Source organism: Polistes dominula, unplaced genomic scaffold (genome assembly GCF_049000335.1).
Source record: "Polistes dominula isolate Pdom_NZ unplaced genomic scaffold, Pdom_raw_medaka contig_25, whole genome shotgun sequence".
In the NCBI taxonomy this organism is placed as follows: Eukaryota; Metazoa; Arthropoda; class Insecta; order Hymenoptera; family Vespidae; genus Polistes; species Polistes dominula.
This window is the reverse complement of record NW_028301094.1, coordinates 2,568,767-2,595,530: the sequence shown is the minus strand read 5'-3', so window position 1 is coordinate 2,595,530 and position 26,764 is coordinate 2,568,767. Positions and strand designations below refer to the sequence as shown.

At 23.9% G+C, this 26,764-nt stretch overlaps 2 protein-coding genes and 1 long non-coding RNA gene across 4 annotated transcripts in view; 2 read left to right on the top strand and 1 right to left on the bottom strand.

Moving 5' to 3' along the window:
- Tk (tachykinin) overlaps window positions 1-26,764 on the top strand; it is a 61,420-nt gene that overhangs the window by 22,573 nt on the left and 12,083 nt on the right. The gene's annotated exons all lie outside the window — the stretch shown is intronic.
- LOC149031204 (uncharacterized) lies at window positions 5,649-7,509 on the top strand. The gene is made up of 2 exons (XR_016177872.1): window positions 5,649-6,327; window positions 6,837-7,509. It is a non-coding gene; the product is annotated as an uncharacterized LOC149031204 (long non-coding RNA).
- Window positions 15,706-19,198, bottom strand: LOC149031203 (uncharacterized). Its single transcript, XM_089176457.1, has one exon. It carries the CDS (start codon window positions 18,266-18,268, stop codon window positions 15,761-15,763), a length of 2,508 nt encoding a protein of 835 aa, XP_089032583.1. The 5' UTR covers window positions 18,269-19,198; the 3' UTR covers window positions 15,706-15,760.

Below are 26,764 nucleotides of genomic sequence, written 5' to 3'. Positions count from 1 at the left end.
TAATGCAGAAGGATGCAATATTCAATTTGCACATTTTATAGAAGTATATAAGTAACAATAAGATTTTAAATAAATAACAAAATAATATTAAAATAAATTTGTAAATAGTTGTCGAGTGTCAAATTACACAAATTACAAATAAATTACTTGTTTTGTATTTTTTTTGTATTTTTTTTTATTTTTTAATTTTTAATACAATGATGTTTCGTTTGAAAAACAACATTTTACAAATAAAAAATAACCGTATAAATCTTGAAACATAATCATAAAAAAATAAACTTAAAAAAGAGAAAGAGAGTAGACAAATATAACTAAAAACGTGTATATGTATGTATGTATTTTACTTTTACTTCTCATTTTAAAAAGTAAATAATATTATGAAAGTTGTTGGTAAACAATGTTTTCAAGTGTATTTTTATTTTTTTTTTTATTAGTTTTAATTAAATTGTATAATTAGATTTTTTCATTATGATGTAATACAAAAGAACACCATGACCCAAGAATTATCTTACTTCGTTGCTTACTGCGAATTTCTCATTGAATTTATACAGTCAAAGATTTCGAATAACACAACGGATAAAAGTGTTGGTGTGATAAGAAGGTAGTATATATATATATATATATAGGTTTTATTACGTGAATTTTTCGCGTTATCATTTCTGTAATATTTTAATAAAGTACGATATCTATGCGTATCGGTAGCTTATAAGAACTCGATTTCTATTCAGATTTACGATAGAGATTAAAATTTACAAGGAAATTTTACTTTTAAAACAAGAAATAATGATATTTATAAATCCCTAGATGATTTCACTTTTAATGAAAATTTTTCATGTGGATTTACAACGTCGTACTTTAAAGTCTCTCAACATTGTTTAATTCAACTTTAACCTTTTTTTAAGACTATCACAAGTTACATTTCATTTTATACAAATTTTAGTTATCTTTTTATTACATGTAATTAAATGTTAGTTGTGTAATTATTGTAAAACAGTAATTTTGTCTCTCTTCCATAATTAATAATATTGATTGATTAATTAAGAAACATTTTAATTGCATTTGTTTGATATTTATTTATTAATAATTTAAATGACACATTTTTATCAGTATTGGATATATAATAGACAAATTTGTTTCATCGTAAATGTTTCTTTCAAATGATAAAAAAAGATCAAACGTAATGTTGTTATTCGATGTAATTCGAAAATACATTTTTTTTTTTAACTTTTTTTTTTATTTCAAACTTGGATTTGTTGACACTCTTGATACGTAAAATGGAAACTAAATGTAAACATTTTGATAGCTGCAAATTTTTTTAGTTTTAAATTATTATTAAATTCATTCATGATTCTCGTAATGTTCGAATTTTTAATTTTCGTAGAAAAAAAAATATAACTTATTAGATAACAAAAAAATTTGTTAACCAAAAATAACTTTTAAGAATGCAAATACAAAAAAATAAAAACAAAAAATTATGGAATGTGTCCTCAAATTGAAATAATAAAAATTTTTATTTAATTAATTCATAATAAATAAAAATAATAAATTAATGATAAAAGGTTTTTATATTTATTAACTTCATAATAAATGAAAATAATAAATTAATATTAAAAGATTTTTATGTTTATTAAATTCATAATAAATGTAAATAATAAATTAATAATATAAAGTTTTTATTTAATTATTAAATTAACTTAGATTACAGATAATTATTATATATATATGTATATATAGTTTAATTTAATTAATAAATTTGTTCACATTTGATTCTCGTAATATCCAAATTTTTAATTTTCGTAAAAAAAAAAAAATAATTTATCACATAAAAAAAAAAATTTCTTACCAAAAATATCTTTTAGAAATGCAAATACAAAAAAATAAAAACAAAAATTTATGGCCTGTGTCCTAGAATTGAAATAATAAAAGTTTTTATTTAATTATTAAATTAAAATTTAGATTATAGATAATTATTTATATAAATTTATAGTTTAATTTAATTAATAAATTCATTCACATTTGATTCTCGTAATATCCGAATTTTTAATTTTCATCGAAACAAAAAAGTTAAAAAACAAATAATTTATCACATTATAAAAAAAAATTTTTACAAATATCTTTTAAGAATTCAAATACAAAAAAATAAAAACAAAAAATGTGGCATGTGTTCTCAAATTAATATAATAAAAGGTTCATGTTAAAAATTTCTGGCAACCACACATGTAACGATAGAAAATATTTATTCGTACAATGGGAATAATCACGAAACTGGGGTTGGGGTTTGGGTTGGAGGAGGAGGAAGGGTTGTGGAATTTAGAAATCGGAATAATTTTAATCGACGGATCGTAACTGCAAACGTACGTCGATTCATTAAGAGTTACTTGTCAAGATCTCGTGGGTATTTCTCCTCTGTGATGGGACACAACAAGTTTGAGTTGCTCGCGTTGGAAACTCGATTTTCAGTCATAACCGCGTTGATTCTAATTTAGCGGGGTTGGAGAGTCAGAGAGAGAGAGAGGGGGGAGGAGGAGGAGGAGGGGGAGGGGAGGGGGGAGAAGAACTCCTTCCGCAATTTCACGGTGCAAGATTAAATTGTTAAATCGGTACTTCTCAGAGTACAAGACTTATATACATTTATACTATACTTGGAATATTCTTTTCCTTTTATTATTTTATTTCATTCTCTTCCTTTTTTTTTTTTTTAATTTTTTTTTCTTTGCTTGTAATATTAATAGCAATAAGGTAAGTACTCTTAAAACTTACATTATATTTTGTTGTTTGTTTTGTTAAAAAAACAATCTTCCTCAAACGGGAGTTAAGGTTGTGTTCCTTTATTGAAATCAAATTAAAGCTACCATATTCATGAATAAAAAGTAAGAAAAAAAGAAAAAAATTAAAGAAAAAGACTCTGGAAGAGATAAAAGAAGGGATCTTCTTTTTATTTTTTTAAATATTTTTTTCCTTAAATGAAAAATAGTATATATATATATATATATTATAATTTATATATAATATTATATAATAATATATATATAATTAATAATATATAAATATATTTATAGAATATTATGTTAATATATATAGTAATATATATAATTAATAATATATAATATATTAATAATATATATATAAATATATTTTTTTGTAAATATGTATAAGCTTATTTTAAAATATATATATATATATATACACACACTTATTTTGGAATATATATAAATAAATTTTTTAATATATATAAACATTATATATATATAAAAAAAAATAATATTTAATAAATAAAAAAAACGACTTAAGTCATACCTCCCGTGCAAGATGTGTTAACATTTTTTTATTTAATTAATTAACTAAATTATATTTAATATTTTATTCTCGTACTGATTTCCTACAGATTTGACATAGTTAAAAGAAAAAAAAGAAAAAATAAAAGAAACTCCAGATGCGCAACAGATAATTCGCGTGAATCGAATAGAAAAAGAAAAAAAGAGACAGAGAGAGAGAGAGAGAGAGAAATAGAGAGAAAGATACACAAAGTTATTTCATTTTCTAAATATCAGCAAACTACGAGGGAAAAGAATATTATTATTATTATTATTTTTTTATTTTACTGAATCGACTTGTGTTGATCCTTTTTAAACGTTCTATCAACACAGGAGTCAACGTTTAAATAACAAAGATCACGATATATACATTTACTAAGAGATAAAAAGATTGAACGAAGTGGAAGATGGGCTGCTGGGTGGTCTTTAAAAGCATCGATACGAAAGAAGAAATAAAGAATGAAAGAGAGAGAGAGAGAGAGAGAGAGAGAGAGAGAGAGAGAGAGAGAGGTGAGTTATAGGGGGTGGTTGGTAGTTGTGGGGGTTGGTTTCATGCCTCGAAGCAACTTTTTCCACATTTAAAGCTTTTCCAACCAGTTTTTTTGAATGGAACGCAACAGCCAAGAAGTTTTTATTTGCAACTCTGAGTTGTTACATCAAAGAAAAGAAAGAAATGTTGAAGTTGAATATTATTTTTGTTTTTCTTTTATTTTTGCCCCACCCTCTTATTGTTTATTATTTTTTTCTTTTCGTTTGATTTTATTCACGACGTGATTCCTTCGGGCTAAATCTTACGTCTTATTATCTTTTATTATTTACCCCCTCCACCTCGTCCCTTCACTCCCCCCTTCTCCCTCCCTCATCCACCACCTCCTTTATTATCTAAAAGATCAATCTTTTGTTTTATTTTTTCTATTCGTTACAACGTACCTGACAGTTCCAGGGAAAATTAGCACCTGTATCAATTTGCTTTTAGCTTACATATGTAGTAGATGTTGCATGTGGTAGGTAGAGAAACGTATTGCATGTTAAATAATATTCCTGGAAAATTATACATGACATTTAAATTTACATATGAAAAATAAAGTTGGTTAGAGTAGAAAAATCATATTAATGTTTGTTCAATAATGATAAAATTTATTCGTTTAATTCAAATTTTCACGGTTAATTTACAAAATCTTTTCTTACTGTCAGAATATATGATAATTATTTAAAGAAATCTCATTTTAATTAATCCAAGCTTTGTATTTTCTGTATAATTAGATATGTAATAAGTTAAATAAATTAAATAAATAAAATAAATTTGTTGAAAGTAATAAAATAAATGATTAACAATTAATGGTTAATAAATGGTTTACAATTTAACATTAAAATAATTAATTGTTATTATTTAAATGAGATTGATTATTATTGTTAAATGATTAACGTTTAATTATTATTATTATTATTATTATTATTATTATTATATTATTAATTATATATTATTATATATTATAATTATATTATTAACGTTTAATTTCGTTTATTTAAAAATAAATCGAAAAATAAAAGTCATATTTTATATTAAATATCGGAAAATTCGTAGGTTGAATGTTTTGAAAATTAAATATATATATATAAAAAAAAATGTGTTTTCTTACCATTAGATTTATGAAAATTACGAAATAAATTGTAATGAATTAATCCTAGCTTTATCTTTTGTATCATCTTTCTATCTGGACGACGACGTGACACTTTGAAAATCGTTGTTAACAATATTTAAGCTGTTGTCGAAGTGTTTGGTACTTGTTTACTATTCGACTGTTGAAGATAAACTAAACATAGGTGAAATAAATTGCGCGGTTTAAGACGAAACGTAAACATTACATTGAGGACAATGAATACGAAAGTTTCAACAGGAAAGATAATGTTATAGTTGTAAGCGAAATATTATTGAACAAAATTATTTTTGTTATATGTGGGTTTTTCATATTATTTTTTGTACGTAAAATTTAACAATAATATTAATAATATTATATAATATCATAATAATAATTTATTAATATTAATAAATAAGTGTTTAATAAATTTAATTAAATTTAATTAATAATAATATTAATAAATATATATATATATAAAATATTAATAATATTATATAATATTATAATATTATATTTCTAATATCAATAAATATATTAATAAAATTATATATCTGTAATTATTAATAATCATTATACTTAGAATTATTACTGTATTATATTATCTGTTTAGTTTATATTATACTGTATTATGTTATCTGTTTAGTTTATGTTATACTATATTATATTATCTGTTTAGTTTATATTATTCTATATCTATATATATATAAAAATCTCGTGTCACAGTTTTCGTTCCCATACTCCTCCGAAACGGCTTAACCGATTTTGATGAAATTTTTTGTGCTTATCCGGTATCTATGAGAATCGGCCAACATCTATTTTTCATCCCCCTAAATGTTAGGGGTAGTCCACCCCTAAACTTTTTTTTTCATTTTTTAGACAAAATTTTTAATTTCTATTTTTTTATGATACAACATACAAAAATACATACAATCCTTAATTTTCACCCTTCTACGATCAACCCTTATTTTTTAATAGCCATTTTAGTAATTTAATCATTTTTCCTCTCCGGTCGATAACTGATCAATCGTCATTTATTTAGTTATTATTATCCCCGCCAGATGTTTATAGGTGTCACTTCTGACCCAGTAAACAGCACGGAGTAGAACGAAGCCGGTTTCCTTTTTTTTTACTCCCTACACAGTTGTCGGCCATCATTATTGTTTATGCATCAAGTGTAGTAGTAACGTTGACAATTATTATTTTGCTATCTCAGTGTAACTCTTATATTAACTTTTAATCATTCCTATTTTATCAATAATAATTAAATTATCAATTTTGAGTGTATTTTGCACGATTAGTTAATCAAGTGATTTTATAACCTCAAAAGTACTCAACACGTGACACGAGCTTCCAATAACAACGGATTTTGTGTTGTAAGTATACTTTTTTTTATTTATGTTGTTGATCTTATAAAAATGTAATTTTAATTTAATTTTATTAAATTATCAATTTTGAGTTCAAGTGATTACGTGACACGAGCTTCCAATAACAACGGATTTTGTGTTGTAAGTATACTTTTTTTTATTTATGTTGTTGATCTTATAAAAATGTAATTTTAATTTAATTTTATTAAAAAAATGTAATTGAACAATTAAGATTTTCATAGTTTCCAAAAAATCAATCATTATGAATCTTTATTTTGAAATGTCAATGGAAATATTGGTTGTATGAAAAAATTATAAGAGACAATGTTTTCATAAAATTTAATTTTTTACTTTTGTTTGAAAAATTTTTCCATAAAACTTATATTTTTGTTATAATTTCATAAATTAAAACTAATCATTTCAAAACTGCGGCAAAAATCCTGGCCCTAATTATACTTTTAACATTTTTCATCATTAAATAATTTCATTAATTCTATTTATGTATGTTTTGCTCGAAGGATTACTATGCGTATCGGTTGATGATTAGACGCGGTCAGGACAAAATCATTCTACGATTTCGTGAACTTTGCCAACAATTCATAGTAGACATGTACGTGAAGATAGGGAGCGAATGACTATGATACTTACGATTTAATCAACAGAAACTGCGTGCGGAAGAATACAATCACTTGCGTGGGACTATTGTAAACAACGCCGAAACCGCAGAAATTGGTAATTCAGTCATTCTACCATAATCGTACATAGGCAGTCCACGTTACATGCAAGAATATAAAAAGGAAGCTATGACTTTCGTGCTAAAATACGAACGGAAAAACATCGTACAATCCATAAAACTTACAGATTTATAATGTTTCTTTTAGTGTTATTATGATTAGTGATTATCATATTATTGCGATATGTAAATATATAATAGATTAATTGATGTTATTAAATACAATGAATTAAAGAAATGGATGTTTGGTGTTTTGAAATTATGCTAGGTGCTAAGTTGGAAAAAAACGAATGTAATAAAACAAATTTCAATAAGATAAGATAAGCAGTTTCAGAATTATTAATAGACAAATAAATTGTGACACTGATTTTTATATATAGACTTTTATTTAGTAATTAATATATAGAATAAAAAATTATATAATGAATTTTATTAATTAATAAATTATCTTTTTTTTATCAGTTTTACGTTCTTTCATTTAACGATTTTTAAATCGATCTGATTTTGAAAAAGTTTTCACCTCAAAAAAAGCCACAGCAACGCGTGGCCGGGGCACCCTAGTATATATATAATAATAATAATAATAATAATAATAAAAATTTTTTTTCGCGTGCCAACTAAAACGAATTCGTCATCCGTAAAAATTCGGCTGACAGATTGATGAAGAAAGAAGGTGAACATTTTGATTATGTTACTGTTGTTATTATAATCATAATAATCGTATAATATTACCCAGAATAAAAAAGAAAAATATATTTCGCTAAATATTATACTGATTGGTTCATTTAATAATATCGGAATATTTTTTTAAGTGAAAACTTCTTTATAATGGGTGCAATTTGAAAAAATGAAACGCGGTGATGTAGTGGGGAAAGGAAACGGACGATGTAGTGGGGGAAAGAAACGACCCTAACTCTACGTAAGAAGAGAAAAGAGACAAACATATCATTATTTATAAAAATATTTGATTTGCAAACATTTTATAAAGTATTTTATTATTTACTTTCTTTGTAATTATTATAAAAATGTGCGCCTGTATGAATGCAACCCTCCAGACACACTTTGAAAATGTTGCTTGCCAACGCCATCCGTCGAGAATTTTTTTTCTGCCCGAAAGATAGGCAACCCTTCATATACACGTGTATAAACAGTTTTGACTGCAAAAAAATTCCGTCTCAGTTGATGGCGGTCGCAAGCAACATTTTTCAAAATGTGTCTGGAGGGTTGCATACGTACAGGCGCACATTTTTATAATTTAATTAATGATTAAATAAATAATTACAAATTCAAACTACAAATAATACTATAATAATATTATATAATAAATTATCCTCGAAACTTGTTTATTTAAAAGTTTCACTTATAACTTGTGTGATGTGTACACATGTTTTTCTTTTTTATAATATTCAACTATATTATTTAAATATATTTTAAAAATAATTTTATTGTTCGTTCGAATATAAAATAATTAAAAATATTCCTTTACGTTACTTATTGACCAACTATAAAAAAAAAAAAAAAAAAATAGAAAAAAATATAAGAAACGAAGGAAAAAGAAAAAAAAAATTCGAAACTTTTTTTTTTTCTAAAGTTCTTTGATGCGTCTCGTTGAATTGCAAACGCAAAGAAAACAAAAGGAAGTTGGGGAATGGAAAAAAAGGAAACAAGTGAAATGTTTTCTTCTTTCTTTCTCTTTCTTTCTTTCTCCCTCTCTCTCTTATTTCCTTTCTCTTTCTTCTTCTTCATTTTTTTTTTGAAACTCCTCAAACTACTCTCGTTAAAGAGAAACAGACCTTCTAAACTTTTCATGCCACCTAGGTAGCCATTTTAGTAACGAAACGCATTAATATTCTTGGACAAAATGAAGTCGAGAGAAGTTATGAAAACAACGCGAAAGAAATTCGCACGTATTTTTTTGCAAAAAAGTGTGTACAAGGTTGTTACATGAACACTTTTCTATGTAGTCGGAGACTACCATTTAAAACGACAAGTTTTCATTATTAATTATAAACAATTATTGTTTTTATAAATTATGTCTTTTAATTCATTAGCTCTTTACTCGTTGTTGGATTTCTTTTTCTGCACTCCGACACTTTGAAATATTAGAATATAAAATATAATTATAAAATATTAAAAATATAAACGATTTATTATTTCAATTTTAATTACATTTATTTAAATAAAATAAAATAATAATAATAATAATAATAATAATAATAATAATAAGAAAAAATAAATCACTCGTTGAGATCTTTTTTTTCTGCACTGTGACTTTAAAATATTACAATATAAAATGTAACTATATTATAAAATATTAAAAATATAAACGATTTATTATTTCAATTTTAATTACATTTATTTAAATAAAATAAAATAAGAAAAAAGAAAAAACCAAAGAAAAAGAAAATATTCTTCAAATTAATTCTTGAAAAAAAAATCTCATACAAATGAAAATGTAATATATTATACAATTTGTTCTCTTTTTGTATTTTACTTTTTTTTCTAGTATAAAAAAAAACTACCCATTACATTGATGTTTTCGAATTTTTGAAACCCATAAATGTTAATATTTTGATTGCGTAGTGTAATTGAGGAAATATCTCGTGGCAAACACTGCGTAAATTGTGATAAAGGAGGATACGCTAGAATTCAAACCAACGATTATCCATCGATTCGAAAATGTCACCGACAAATTTATTGTCCCCTCAACCAACCCCGTCCACCACCCCCTTCAACATGGTTTTACTTGAATCTTCTTCTATTTCTAGAATTTTTTTTTGATCTTCTTTTTTTCCTTTATTTTTCTTATTTTTTTTTTTGTTGCAAAATGATAATAACAAAATGCTTATTATTATTTGCATAGGAAGTGTTTGAAACGAGTAACTTGATAAATTGAGAATTATCTTTCATTTTGCAATGATATACGATAATGATTTATACGAGAGAAAATTATTTATTGATCGTAATACACTGTTCGCTATCTCTTTCTCTCTCTCTCATTCTCATTCTCACTCTCTTCATTTATCTATCTATCTTTTTCTCTTCATTTTGAATATCAGAAGAGAATTTGAGAATGAATATATAAAAATAAAGTGTATTATATTTCTCAAATTAATATTAACAAATATTTAATTAATACGTGTTAAAACGAAAGATCATATTTCCAAAAATATTTCATGCATAATTATCTTGAAAATAATAACAAAAATTAGAATAAATATAAAATTATTAAAATACTCGAAAATATTAGGAAAAGTAATGTCGTTTCTACATATGCATTTTTTAAATATTTTAATTACCGATTGATTTTTATCGATCTGATATTATAATTCTGTAGCCATCTATTAGAATCTTATCGAACTAACAGAGATAATTATGACTCTTTGTTAATAAACAAATAATTCGCAATAAAATAATATTGCCATTATAAATTAAGAGTATCCTATCTTTCAAGTTGGATGAAACTGCACACAGTGTGTAAAATTTTATTAAAATCGGTTTAGTAGTTTAGGAGTCCATTGCGGACAAACAACGTGACACGTAATTTATATATATTAATATAATAAAATTACTATATAATTTAAAATTAAAATAATTTTAAAATTATTATGTATATAATATTATAAAATATATATATATATTTTTTTTATATATATAAAATTACTATAATTTAAAATTATAAATTATATTATATTAAATTAAATTATATTAATTATATTATAAATAAAATTACTGTAATTTAAAATTACTCTAATTTAAAATTATTACAATTATTATAATATTGTATATTATATATATGATATTATAAAAAATATACATAAATATATATATAAAGTTGCAGTTTATGTTTCTATATTCTATATATATGTATATAATATATTCCAAATGTATAATATATTTTAATGATAAATAATGATCATATTACGTAGTCACACTTTTTAAATTTATTTTTGTTTTCCTTTTTGTATATAATTTTTATTATTATCATCATTATAATAATATTATTCATAGAAAATTGTAAAATAAGATTTAAGAAAAATAAATCTCGTTAGGTTACGATTTTCTCGTTCTCGTACGTAACACGTAAATGCATTTACGCCTGGATATATTTTATCCTGCTGGGACCGAACAAGTATACTTTTATTTTTACTACAATGGTAACTCGCATATATCTATCACTGTCGATTCTATCCTCGTTCGACCTATTCCCAGTTTTCCGGATGGACATATGCGTAGGATTTTACATTTTCCTTCCCTTATCATCCTTTTTTCCGTTCATTCCCATTTCTTGAAGGTTGACTTCAATTTATTGTTGAATAACGAGGATTTAAATCTTCGATCAACTTTTTCTTCTTTTCCTTTTATTTTATTTTATTTTATTTTTACATTTTACCTCAATCTTTTATATTTTTATCATTAATCGTTGTTATAATATTAAATATTCGTTTAAACAAAAAAATTGCAACATTCGTTGTGTATGAATTGTTATGAAAGTTAATTGATTAAATAATAAAACTTGTTTTATTTTTCAATAATTCTAAATAAAAGAAAACCACACGTATACACACACACACAGACACACATATATATATGTATATAATTGAAACATTTTCAATACAGATACGTCATCAATAATACTTTATAAATAAACATTCGACAATTTGAATATTTATTATTTATGTTTTGGCCCAGTGTTCTTAAAAAAAAAAAAAAAAAATTACTTTTGGTTTGAATTATTTGTTAAATAAAATAAATATAGTCAACACGTATTATGAATATTTCATTAAGTATAAATAATTTATATGATAACTACGTCGTACATTACTAAGTTAATATTCGTATAAAAATTTAAATCATTTATTTTAACAAAATATTGAATCAATGATTAAACATTTTTCAAAATCCATTTACGAACTATTCAACGCATGCTATTACGAGGGGTGGGGGTGATTATAATGAAGGTGAATTCATGATGAAAATGAGTTACGTTAAAACGCCTAAAGGTAAAAGGAAATATGCTACGATTGATAATTTCTAACACATCGATTCTATTTCACAGTTCATTCATTCAAATCTTATTTACCTTCGATGAATTAGAATCCCACTTCTCCCCCCCCCTCCCTCAACCCCTACGATTACGCATCGTTGAAAACGTCAGACAAAACGCGTACTTCGAAACTGCTTTTACCAAGTTAAGCTTGTCGATGATCTCGAATTTATCTACAGTGTGTTAGAAAGAAAATAATAAGAAGAAAAATAAGTGCATATGACGATAAAGCTCTTACGTGTATGCTTGCTTGTTCATACATTTTATTTTGTTTACCTGTGGTCCACCCTTTTTAAAAGGTTGTTAATTGAATGCACGTTTAATGTTCATAAGTAAAATGCACATCACTTAACTTATTCGTTTATCTAGCGAGTTGGATGACAAAAATTATTAAACATTTAATATTGTTAAAAATAATTATACATTTATATTGTTGAAATAATTAAAAATAATATTGTTTATTTGAATATTATTATTTTTAATGGGTCGTTAAATTTTATATTATCTATAAAATTATTTTGTATTTTTTACTTTCTTTTTTTTTTTCTTATTTCTGTTACAAAAGTTGATCGAAGTTGTCATTTAAATTTTTCTCTTTCCCTTCACCCACACTTAACAAAATGCGTTGTCAATTTTATTAGATTTCAATATTAAAAACAAAACAAAACAAAACAAAAATAAAATAAAATGCAACTCACGCTCGAATACTTCGATCGAAGAATTTTTTTAGGTTATGTTTCCTTTTCTTTTTTATGTTGTTTCTTTTTATCAAGACAAATAATTATATAATTATGCAAATTGCGCGTAAATTATTATTATTTTATTTATAACTTTAAATATATTTAAAATTATATATATATAAAATTAATTTTTTTCGTGAATGTGACAATAAAGTTTTTTTTTTTAAATTAAATTCTTAAAAAATATTACCGGGCCCCTGACGACGTTTGACTGCGTACACATGCGATCATTAAAGTGTTAATTAATTTAATTAATTATTAAATTTTAAGGATTATTTAAGTCCCATTTTGCAATTATTAATAAAAACAATGATTATGTGATAATTCATTGTATAAGATAAGTTTTTAAATATACTTTTTCTATGAATGTAAAATCTCGTGGTCACGTTTTCGTTTGATGTCGTTCTCGTAATGATTTGAACCTTCTATAATTTTTATTACTATTATTATTATTATTATTATTTTTATTTTCACGTTGGTAGAAAATGTGATAACGAATTCTATAGAGTACTTCTATATTTTTTTATTTTTTTTTTTTTGGCTTTCAACTACTTCAACTTTATTATTCTCGTTAAAAACGAACAAATGAACGAACGAGAGTAAAGTGTATTTAAATTAAAACGATGATGATAACAGTTATCGTCTAAAATTTAATGATCCAAGTTAATTATTGTTAAGAATATAAAAAAAAAAAAAACCCACTTACGATTTATTCGTAATTTGTATTTTACTAAACAAACCACAATAAATATTTTCATTATACATTTCATTCGTACAAATAATAATAATAATAATAATAGTAATGTTTTTCATTAACGATTGTATCATTTAATTTTCAATTGCAATTACTGTTACATACTTTATTAAATAGAAATACGAATAGAACTAAATTATCGATTAGATTCGTTTTATTTTCTTTTAGGGGAATAAAGTGAAATTATGAGGAAGAAAATATGTATCCCATGATGTTCCAATTGATGAACGAAAATCTTCTAAGAAAACAAAGCAGAAAGAACAATATATTCGCTTATATTTACCTATTTTTTTTTCTTACAGCTCCAAAAAATCGATTTCTTTCGAGGTCATTCCTAGTAACATGTTTTTTACATCACGTGTGCATGTGTGTGTGTGTGTGTGTGTGTGTGTCTATAAATCCATACTTTTTTTTCTATATTAGATAGTGTAATTATTAAAATTATTTTTATACATAAAATAAATCAATTATGAATTTTTATTATTATTATAAATATTAATAATATTATTAATAATAATTAAAAGATCCATTACTCTACGATTATTATTATTATAAATTTATAAAATTATAATTTAAAAATAATTTTAAATTCATAATATTCAAAATATATATATATATATATATATATATATATATATATTTATTGTTGATTCAAATAATTAAATAATTTATTAAAAATACAAATTCTATTTTTTCTTTTTTTTTTTTTTTAGAAAAATTTGTTGCAACTAATGTTGTCATTTTTATTTAAAACAATTTGTCCAATATTAATATTTAATTTTTAATTATTATTATTATTATTAGTAATTTTTAGATTTACTCTTATTTAATATTCAAATTTAATTATAATTATTATTATTAAATTATTTTTTTGTAGAAAAATTTGTTGCAATCAATATTTTCATTTTTATTCAAAACAATTTGTCGAATGTTAATATTTAATCTTTAAATTTAATTATTATTATTATTATTCATTATTTTTGAAACAAAAACACACACACAACGATACATTACATTTGAGAATATTTCGAAAATTTGGATAGGAATGTTTATTCTGACAAAGTGAAACTTTTCAAACAGTTTCAAACACATCCCCTTTAAGGTATTTAAATAAAGTTCTTCGTATCGTGGTTATAGTATATTCTTCAAACAATTCATAGAGATTTAGATACGTAAATGGAAGAATGATAAGAGAGAAACAGATAAAATAACAATTTCAAGATTTCGAAGAACATATTCTTAAAGTTGTATGAGTAATGAAACAAAACTGAAAGAACACTTGCTTTGAACTTCGTCAGATTGATGTTAAAGTAATTTATTCTTGCAATCATGTATGTCAAATAGACACGAGTTCAAATTAAAACAAAACTTTTCATATTTAATTATTTCATTCGTATGATTTTAACCACACACACACACACACACATACACACACACACACAAACATGTAGTTAATTAAGATAATAAAATGTAACAAAAAGAGTATTTTATTTTTAAACTTCAATATTCAATGAAAACAAAATTATTTCAAATGATAATTTTAATATTTGTACTATAATCGGTGTAGAATTTATTCGATCAAATGATAAAACAACGTTTAACAAGTTAACTTTGATTGACGTGTATACTCGTCATTGAGAAATAGCACAATTTTGTATATTGACGAGTATATTAGTCATGGAGAATTAGCATGATTTTGTATATTGACGAGTATACTCGTCATGGAGAAGTAAAACGATTATGTCTATTGACGAGTATACTTGTCATAGCTCAATTCTGGCGACACAAAACGATGCGAGCTCTCAAACGTGGACGTCACAGTTGATTGGTTAAAATTAAATATCGTAAATGAAGAGATATACAAATAAAAAATTCTTATAAATGTTTATTTTATATAAAAAAAAAAATTGATCATAATAAAAGCTTACATACAACTCGTTGATCAAAAATGAAATCTATTTGATATTAAAATTCAAAAAAAAAATCTAATTCGTTCGATATTTAAATGATAGATTCATTAAATGATAGATTAAATTTCATTTAAATATAGGATCGATATTTATATATATATATATATATATATATATCGATTATGTAAAAATAATTCCACGTTATCATCCACCCCTTCATGGGATTAAGAAACTATGATTAAAAAAATGATACAAATTTCAGCCATAATCCGACGAACAATCACATTCATTTCTTCTATGTCGAATTCTGTTACCTGGACAATCAATTTCTGGTCTCCAAGTTGGACTGATGAATTTTTGAACATAGGTAACGTTATACCTGTAACCACGATATTCATTTCCCTTAACTTGACAACTGATATTTGATGAATTTTTGAAAAGAGTCAAAGGTGGTCCAGCAACATCTTTAGGTGGATAAATCAAAATTTTGTCTAAACTAGTTTTACCATAACTATATTTTGGTTTAACTATTCTAAGATCAACAGAATTATTTGGATATTCTTTTCGTCTTATGGTACTTTTTTTTACGGGTTTCCATAATTCTTGAACACTTGTTTCACTGTCACAACGACATTCATCTTGATAATTACGATTATTCTCGTTGAATTGATTTCTTCTGTTTAAATTTTTTTTTAATTTATTATCGATATTTCGATTGGTTGCTTTAATTTTGTCACAAAAATTGTCTAATTTTTTCGTCGAATCTTTTTCTAATTTTTTTCTTGATCTAATAATATCGTGTCTCGTTTCAAATTCATCGTAGGATCTTTCGTAAGGACAGGTGGATGATGGTAATGTTGTTTGTGGACGAAATAAATCATTGCAATCGCAATATTCGTTTATGTGATCAATTTCTTTCGAACGATTAGGTGAACGTGAATCAATCGTTCGTCTTTTTGGTGACATTTTTGTTTCACGTGAATAATAATCAGGACGATGATAACAAATATCTCGCATTGTTTTTAAATTATTCGATAATTTTTGATAATCTTTGCTGACTTCTTTCAAACGTTCGTTACATTTGTTCCAAGAATCGAGAAATGGTTTTTTCGTTGATAAATCATATTTATTTTTTTTACAATTATTTGTAGAATCTATTCGGTAATTATTGTTGTTACCTGATAACGAAGTTGAATGTAAGAAATCTTTATTCTTGCGAAATTTCTCATAAGTCGTTGAAATATCACGTTTGGGTGATCTTTGTAAAAATTTCAGATTTTCAGGACAACAACAATACTCGTTACATTTTTCATCACCGTTTTTCTGTTCATTTCCTGAACAACAACATTTCATTAATATTTTTCCTTCCTTACTTTGTACCAAATCACAAAGTTTTCGATTTTTCATATCATCCAATTGTTCGTTTTTACAATGACAACATAAATCATCTTTATCTTTGATCAAATTATCCTTCGTTCTAATACACTTAGGTTCATAGCGTACTTTTTTTTCTATGAAAGACGATTTATCGTTTTTTCTCGTTGACCTTGAAACTTCACGACAAGGAGATGTTCTTTCGGATATTAAAACGTTTTTATCAAAAGTAACAACACCTTTGGTGGATCGTGTTGAAGAAATACTCGTTAAACTTTTCGAAGAAGTGTACACAGATTTAGATTTAGAAATATCATGAAAATTGGTAATCCTCCAATCGTAATTTTTCTTCTCACAAATATTTTTCTTTTTTTTATCTTCTTCTTTTCTTTTCGACGAAGACGACAAAGATCTTCCTTTTTCCGAGTTACAAATTTTCATTGATTTGTTAGTCTCTTCTTCGCAAGAACACGGACCATCGAGACGAGGACAATATTGGTTATTGGTTGAACAACCACTGAAATTACTACCACCACTCAATCTCTTTTGAAACGAGTTCTCGTTAGTTTTATCGACGTAACAACGACGTACCTTGAATTCCTTTTTACCACCGTTCAACAACTTTGCTGTTGCTTCTTCCTCAACTTCATCTTCCTCTTGTTCTTCTTCTTGATTGTGGTTACGATCGAAACGTGGATTTATGTAAATTGAATCGGTTGATCGTTTTCTCGAATTTTCATTCAAACTAACATTACGAAGAACCCTTCTAAGATCCGAATGACAATAAACATTGTTGTTGTCCCTTCTGAAAACTCGTTGATCTGGCCATTCTTGAATGAACTTGATATCCATGTTATTTGAACGATCTTTCGTCACATTTTTTTTCATAAATCGACGATTAGACGTTTTAGGAGAAATTTGACGACGTTTGATTAATCTTGATGTTGGATAAGTTACTTTAGGACGACGTTTTTTAACATAATATTCACAAATTGGTTCTTCTACATCGTAATGAGTAATTCGTGTTCTATCCAAATAAAATGGATAACGTGATTCGTTCAATTTACTATTGTTTTTTTTCCTCTTAGGTATTGCCTTTCTGTGTCTTGATAAATAATTTAAATATTTAGGTCGTGATTTTTTCCATTTGATTTTTTTACCTTTGACGGAACGTTCAACAGCATCAAATTCTTTAACCGAACTACTTCTGTAATCATCGTCGCTACTTATCTCGAGTGAATAATATTTTGGCAAGTAACATGAATAATTAGAATAATCTTTTTTCTTTATACTTTTGCCAGTTTCTGTTTTAAATTGTCTTTCATAATCGTTAAGCCAATTGATTTCTTCGTCGTAATGTGTCAATTCCGATACTAATTGTTCATTCGACATCGTTCAATCGATTATCCTAAGTAAGAAAGTTTGTACAACCTTTCGTCACTTGATTCCATCCTTTTAAATGTCCTTTAAGGAACATCCTTCAAACTTCAATTCTTTTTCAAAATGCGATTAGAAACAACAGGATCAAAAGGATGCCGTTTTATAGCTTGAACACAGACGACTGTGATATTGTGTTAGGTTAGACATTTAGGTATGACGTGTGTTTGTACATTGACACGATAAAAATATCGAATTATTCAAATGATTTATTTATAAAATCGATTTATCTATCGATCATAATTTCTTTTTTTGGTTCGATAACACTGGAAAGTGGAATCTCATAAAGGGCATGGTTTTAATCCCCGTTCCTGTATCTTCGTCATATGTAAATATATTAATATTATAAATAGTAAACATATTTACATATATGCATGTAATAATATAGTTAATTATAAATAAACAATTTTCTTGAGTGATTATAATACTTATATACATTAAACTAAAAGTAGAAAAATATTGGCCAAGCTTTGATTCTTCTTCATCACTTCGATTTACTTTAGTTTCTTACTTATATACTTGAGTGAGACAGAAAATAGCTTACATATTTACCATATACATTTTATTTAAGTATAAGCTTTACCTTTAACACTATTCAAGGTCATCTCGGTTATCTCATCTTCCGGTTGTAGGGTTAAATGTCACTCGGCTTGTTGAGTGCTTTTCCTTTCCCTTGTTTTTTTTTTTATCTTTTTTCTCTCCTCATTAAATGATCATAGTTAACAAAAATTTTCTTTCATAAATTTAATATTTAAATAAGTAGAAAATTGGCAAAAAAATAATTAATTACAAAAAAAAAAACAAATATATATTTTAATATTTATTTGAGTGAAATAGAACAAGTTTTATTCACAATGGAAAAAAATAAATGAAATTAATAAAATAATAAAATAATAAAGATAAACAAAAATAATTAAAATTAAATTAATAATAAAATTATTCACAATAAAAAAAAATTAAAATTTATAAAATAATAAAAAGGTTTTTGTTTTATTTAAAAATTGACAAAAAAATTAATAGAAAAAAAAACAAATATATATTTTAATATTTATTTAAATGCAAAAGAAAAAGTTTTATTCACAATGGAAAAAAAATAAGTAAAATTAATAAAATTAATAAAATAATAAAAAAAAAAAACAAAAAAAAATTAAAATTAAATGAATAATAAAATTAGTCGTAATAAAAATAAATATATAAAATTTCATATTTAATTTTTATTATCTTTTCAAATAAAAACCTTTTTTGATAACGAAAGAACTAAGATTATAAAAAGGTGTTCATTTTGCAATCTCTGCAATCTCATGGGAACACTTCTTACGACAAATCGTTTTCGTTTGATAGAACATTTATCCGATAAGTAAAAAAAATGACTAAGTATCCAACTATTACAACTATATATATATATATGTAAGTATACTCTAGAGACAGAGATAAGTATGGTTAAGATAAAAAGATCACTTTTAATTCTTGATACTTGGTCAGCAAAAAAAAAGCACCTGACTCAGCAATAAGATTAATTGCAGTTTACTCAAAAAAAAAAAAAAAAAAAAAAAAATGGAGCATACTCGCATAGTTGAAACGAGTATTTAACAAGACTATGTGTTTTTCTTTTTTTGTATTCAAGCTTTACCGAACTATATTTAATGATATTAGTTCAACCTGTTTTTATTATTACGTGTAAGTTTAATTCTAATTTGATAAATGTGTTCTTAAAGTAAAAAAAAAAAAAAAAAAAAGAAAGAAAGAGAGAGATAATAAAACCACACTGTTGTTTTTCGTATAATGTATTACTCTGGTCACTTTTAAAGGATAAAGATCCTTTCTCGATGTTTTTATTATTTTATTAAACTAATTTTATCTGATTAAATCGTAGCAGTAACAAAGTATTCCTATTTAAATTCGTGCCACTGCTCTAGCGAAAATCGTTAACTAAATTAACTCACCATTAGTAGATATCGGGAATAACGTTGTTTGTAAATTATTTCCGTAGTAGCCGCATCGTTCTAGTTCCTCCCTTCCCCCCCCTTCATAGAGGTTGTACTTTAACGTAATATATCTATATGTAATTATCTTCGTTATATCCCTACACATTAATTATATCATCCATCTATCTTTCGTGATACATTGTCATATATTATAATCTATAAGAATATAGAAATAATTATTTTTTTTAAATTTATTTCATATTATAATTAATGGTAAACCACATCAGATTCGAATTTTACTTCGTTTAGCACAAATTATTTTTATATTAAAATTTAATATTATATATATATATATATATATATATATATATATATATTTTAAAATTTTTGTTATGTAAGTTTGGAAAAATTAATTTATTTTATTATATATTTAATATAAATTAATTATTATTTTTATTATTATTAAAATTATTTTTCTATTAAAATTTAATATTATATTTAATATTATACTTTTTAATTATTGTTTTAATAGAAATAGTATTTGTTTTATATTATTGCAAATATGCAAATAGTATTAACAATTTTATTATATTATAATATAAATTTATAATAATAATAATAATAATTATTATATTTATTATATAATTAATATAATAAATACATTGTAATAAAGTAAATTATAAAATATAATATAATAAATTAAAATAATTAATAAATTAAAAATATAATAAATTAAATTATATAAATTAATTATTATATTATTTTTATTATTAATAAAATTATTTTTATATTAAAATTTATTATTATATGTATAATATTTAAATTATTGTTTCACTAGAAATAGTATTTGTTTTGTGTTATTGCAAATATGCAAATAGTATTAACAATTATATTATATTATAATATGAATTTATAATAATATTAATTAAATAAAAACATAGAAAAATTATATATAAATATATATAATATAAAAATAATATAATATATATTTAATATTAAATAAAAAATTTTAATATTACATTAAATATATAATATTAAATTCTATATAATTGAATATTCGTGTAAATGAAAGCAAAATATAATTTTTAATTAATTTATTTATAATTTGTAAATGTAAATTTCAATGGATATATGGTTTTTACTCAAAATTTGTAACATCAAGGAAAAATTCTGATAAATATTTGTATAATAAATATAAATGTACATAAAGTATTATGTACATAACAGTATGCACAGGGTCTGAAAAGGTAAATTATGAAATTTAAATCATCTATTTAAGTTTCTCGTATTTCTCTCTCTCTCTCTCTCTTTCACTCTATTTAATTTTTTTCATTAAATTTTCATCTTATTAATTGAATACACACGTGTACACGTATAAATGTATATTTGTTTGTTTATTTGAAACGAGTATCACGTATGTATAAACGTTTGTGCGTTGGCGTATAATATCAAGAAGACAAGATGCCGAAATTGCATACTCGCGAATTCCATCTTAGGGAAAGACCTCTAACAACGTTTCAGATGTTCTGTAAATTTCATTTGGTCTAAACTATCATCGCTATTCAATGTATGCTGTTATAACACACGACATACTCACATAGTTTACTTGTGAGAACCTAACTGAGTCACAAATGTATTTATCAACGTCTTCCTAACACATCTAACTTTGCTTTATATCGTAATATAAAATCACACCCCTTTTTATTCTGTCAACCCTTAAACGAGATTCTTTCTTGTCACAAGGACAAAAGGAATCTTTTCGTAATTGAATTATGTTTGAATTTAACGATTTCAATTATTCGTCTTCTTTTATAAGATAAAAAGGTGGAAAGAGAATGAATGAATAAATGATTTTTTTCTTTCTTTGAAAACAAAATAAATAAAAAGAATAAAATATATTTATATAAATATGTATAATAAATGTATATATATATATTTTATATAATATTATATAACATTATATATATTTTATGTATTATATATTTTTATTAACATATTTTTATATATTAATATTTATTTATTAAAAAATATAATTTATGTATAAAATATACAATATTTATTTAAAATACAATTTCATTTGATATGTAAGATTATTAATATTATCAAAAATTAATTTAACATTAAATTATTAATATTTTCTATTCTTTTTTTTAATATTTTAATTTAAATATAATTAATTAAAAAAAAAAGACATTAGTTGAATATAGACGTATAATTAAATTTTAAATTATTAATTATGTATGTATCATATGTTGATTATGATTTTTATTTTTTATTTTTTTTTTTTTATATTAGATAAAATGTAAATTTAAAGGAAAATAAAAACGATGAAAGAAACTAACGATCTTTTCATTGAAATTATTAAAAAGATATGAATATATAATTACGTAGATTAAAATGATTAATAAAATGTTCAAATGTAAATCTTATAAACGATTATATCTACAAGAAAGATTTGCAATTTTTTTTTATGTGCTTGATATCAATGAACTTTTCTTGCAAAGAGTAAAGAAGATTCTTTCGCTTAATGTGTTTTACTTTGATAAGAAAATTTGAGATAAACGTTAAAATATCTGCTGTAATAGTGTAATTAAGATTAAAATAAAAAAAATTTATAGAGTAGTAGATTAAATTTATATAATATATAATAATATAATATATATATATATATATATATATATATATATATATATATATATATATATATAATCAAATTTATACAGTAGATTAAAAATCTACTTAATCGAAATATTAAAACGAGATTGAACTTTGATCATTTCGTAAAACTTTGAATTGTTATAGAAAAAAAAAAAAAAACTTTATTAGATAAATTAATATTTTCGAGCTATGATCGATTGACATTTTGTTTTCTTTTTATAGAAATATTGGATCGAAGAAGGGAAATTATTTTTTCCAGAGAGAGAAAGAGAGCAAATATCTGACGCTAGTTCATTGAAAAAAAAAAAAAAAAAAAAAAAAGTAAAGAAAGAAAAAATGAAAATGAAAATAATAAAAATTAAAAAAATTAAAAACAAATGCAAAAAAATATCAAACTCGGCATCATTTGTTTTCAAGACGAGTTAAACATGTCGTCGTTCAAAGTAATGGTTCGTTGAAAACAACAAAAAAACAAAAAACAAGAAAAGGAAGAAAAAATGAAAATGAAAATTTAAAAAATTTAAAAATTAAAATTAAAAACAAATGAAAATAAGATCGAACTCGACACCATTTTTTTTTGTCGAGACGAGTTAGGCATGTCATAGTTAAATATTTTTCTTTTCTAATAAGCGTGGGTGAATTCGAGGAAGCTCGTATTGTGTAAAAAAAAAAAAGCCTACTTCCATACTATCGTTTTACATGAATCGTTCTAATTTACACACGCAAGGTAAATACCGGTACAAAACTTGCAGAACAATGGTAAAAACAACTGTACCTTGTACTCGCATGAATGGATTATTTCTTATTCTTCTTCTACTACTTCTTTTATTTACTATGTTTTTATTTTTTTGTTTATTTTTGTTTTGTTCCTTGACGTTTGTAAAAAATCTCTGAAATATTGCCGAACCTTTAACCCTTTTCCTATCCGAATATCTCTCGCGAGGGATGGATCGTATTTCTCTTGAGAGATGCGTTGAGTTTGAAAAAAAGAATAAGAAAGAAATATAAAAAGAAAACAAAAATAGAAAAGTATTACAAGCTGTGGGTGGATTCATCCCCGAGTATCTAAATATTTTCTTTTTGACCTTTGCGATTCGATGATTGTAGTGAGCGTGTTTAAAATTTAGCGATATTGTCCTATTTGGTCAGTCAGGTATATATATATATAAAAGGTATAATTATTTTATTAATTAATTTTTCTAACCATTTCTATATATAATACTTTTTAATATATGATATTATATAATATATGTTATATATTGATTATATAATTAGTTATGATTAGTTATTAATTATAATAGTATTATTATATATTAATTATAGAAAATATGATTAATAATCAATTAATAGATTTAATTAATATTTCTTTAATTATTAATATTATATAAGTACTATTATATATTAATTATATAAAATATAAGTTATATTTAAAATTAATTAGGTTTCTTACGTATTAACGACACTGCAACAAAAATTCCGCTAATGCGCCAATCTACACCTTAAATTGTTGCGACAAATCATAGAGTAAAAAATTTTATTTAAAATCAAAACACTTTCAAAATTCAAAACATTTTATTTATAAAAAGTAGTCAATCGGATTTCGGTGGAAAATGGGCCGATATAGAATTTAACATAGATTCAAAACAGTCTCTATTTTCTTTGTCTATTCTCTATTGGTTTTATTTTCTCCAAATACGCATTTTCGTAGCACTAAAAAATGACGCAACCCTGAACAATTCTGACGGTTACTGTGTGCAAACAACAAGATTGTTGTGTGTGAACAATAAGATTGCTCTTTATTGGCGCATTAGCGGAATTTTTGCTGCGGTGGCGTTAATACGTATAAGTACCATTAATTAATAAATTCAATTTATTATTATAATTATTATATATATAAGTAATATTTTTATAACGTATATATAATACAATATATTATATAAAAGTATTATTTTATTATAATTAACCTTATTTATACATTTTTCTAAAAAAACACACGAAATGTTATACAAATTTACGATACTCCAAATTATTTGATCAAACAAATAAAAAATATACTAAAAAAAAAATAAAAAAAAAAATAAAAAGAGAATAAACGAGAATAAAAAGAGTGATACTTAATTAAAAAAAAAAAAAAAATAGAAAAATAGAAGAAAAAAATAAAACACGTATTTCAATTTGCATTTGAATTATTAAAAATGGCAAATATTGTAAGAAAACGGAAGCTGTAAGAAATTGAAAAAAAGAAAAAAAAAAAAGAAAGAAAACAATTTTTAAAAGAAAAAGAAAAAAGAAAGATATAAACGAAAGAAAATGGAGTATAGTAATTCTTTATTGGTTAGGTAGAAAATCCTGGATCGTCGACTTTAAGAACGAAGAAGAGTCTCTCGGACAAACTGTCTTTCAGAACGATTACACGAACGACCGGCCCGTGGAGAGAAACATAAGCTCTCTCTCTCTCTCTCTCTCTCTCTCTCTCTCCCACCTCTCTTTCCCCCTTCTCTCTCTTTCATCACAAGCATCACTTCTGTGACGGTGGTGTAATGCCACCGGGATGCTATCAATCGACTCCCCATTTCACCCCCCTTTAATCCTCCTCTTTAACTATCACCCTCTCTCTCTCTCTCTCTTTCTCTTCTTCGATAGAATATCGAAGTTATCCTTTTTTTTTCTTCTATATATCTCTCTCTCTCACACTCACTCTTCTGCTCTCTCTCTCTCTCTTTCTATTGCTCTCATTTTCGCTTCGTTTATTCTACACGAGCAACATAAGCAACCTTCTTTCCCCCACCACCACCCCTCACTCACTCTTTCTCTTTCTCTCTTGGTTCTTCTCGTCTTCGTAAAGCTTGCAACAAGCTGGCTATACGACCCTTACGTAAACTTTGTCTATGATTAAATTTTACATGGGAAAATTTAGTCGTACCTAAAAATAATTCCAAGAACGAATACCAAATATCGGATGAATATTCACCTAACCGGCAATGTGTTTAAGAACTCTCTTTCTCTCTCTCTCTCTCTCTCTCTTTTTCTTTAGTTATTTGAAATTTTTTTTTAAAGTGCAAATATACGTTTGATATTTTTAATGACTCGATTATTCGTAGATTGTGATTTTATGTATTATTTGCTTATTTATTAAATATATGTATGTTATGGTATTAAATAAAAATCAAAGTGATTTAAAACTTGGACAAAATAATTTGTTAAATTAAGAATAATATAAAAAATACATTTTTTAATTAAATTATACATTTATTAATGTACTTTGAATATTGTAAAAAAAATTCTATCTGATATTTTATTAGATAAAAATATTAAAAAAAAAAATACTTTTGGTTTAAACAATCATAAATATTAATAAAATATGTGAGAATATGATTTACCTTTTATTAATTTGTTAATTAATTCAAATATACTTTATAGTATTTTTTTGTATTATATTATAATTAAATAATATTATATAATAATATTATAATACAATATTATAATATAATATTAATTAATATAATAATATAATATTATAATATAATATTATAATATAGTATTATTATATATTTTATTAGATAAAAATATTAAAACAAATATACTTTTGATTTAAACAATCCTAAATATTAGTAAAAAATACGAGAGTATTCAATTTACCATAATTAATTAGTTAATTAATTCAAATAAATGTATATTGTAATTGAAAAGCACGTAATAGTTCGTTCTAAACACCATCCCGTTCGAAATCAAACGATAAACTAAAAGTATTTCTATTCAATGTTGTTTATATGACTTTCCATATAAGGTAATACTATTTATCTGGAATATTATGTACGTAATATATAACGTATCCTTCGAAAAGTCATAACAACAACAACAACTAATA

What these genes read in the sequence shown, in the direction of transcription:
- LOC149031203 (XM_089176457.1), bottom strand. Translation starts at nt 18,268, where the DNA reads ATGTCGAATGAACAATTAGTATCGGAATTGACACATTACGACGAAGAA.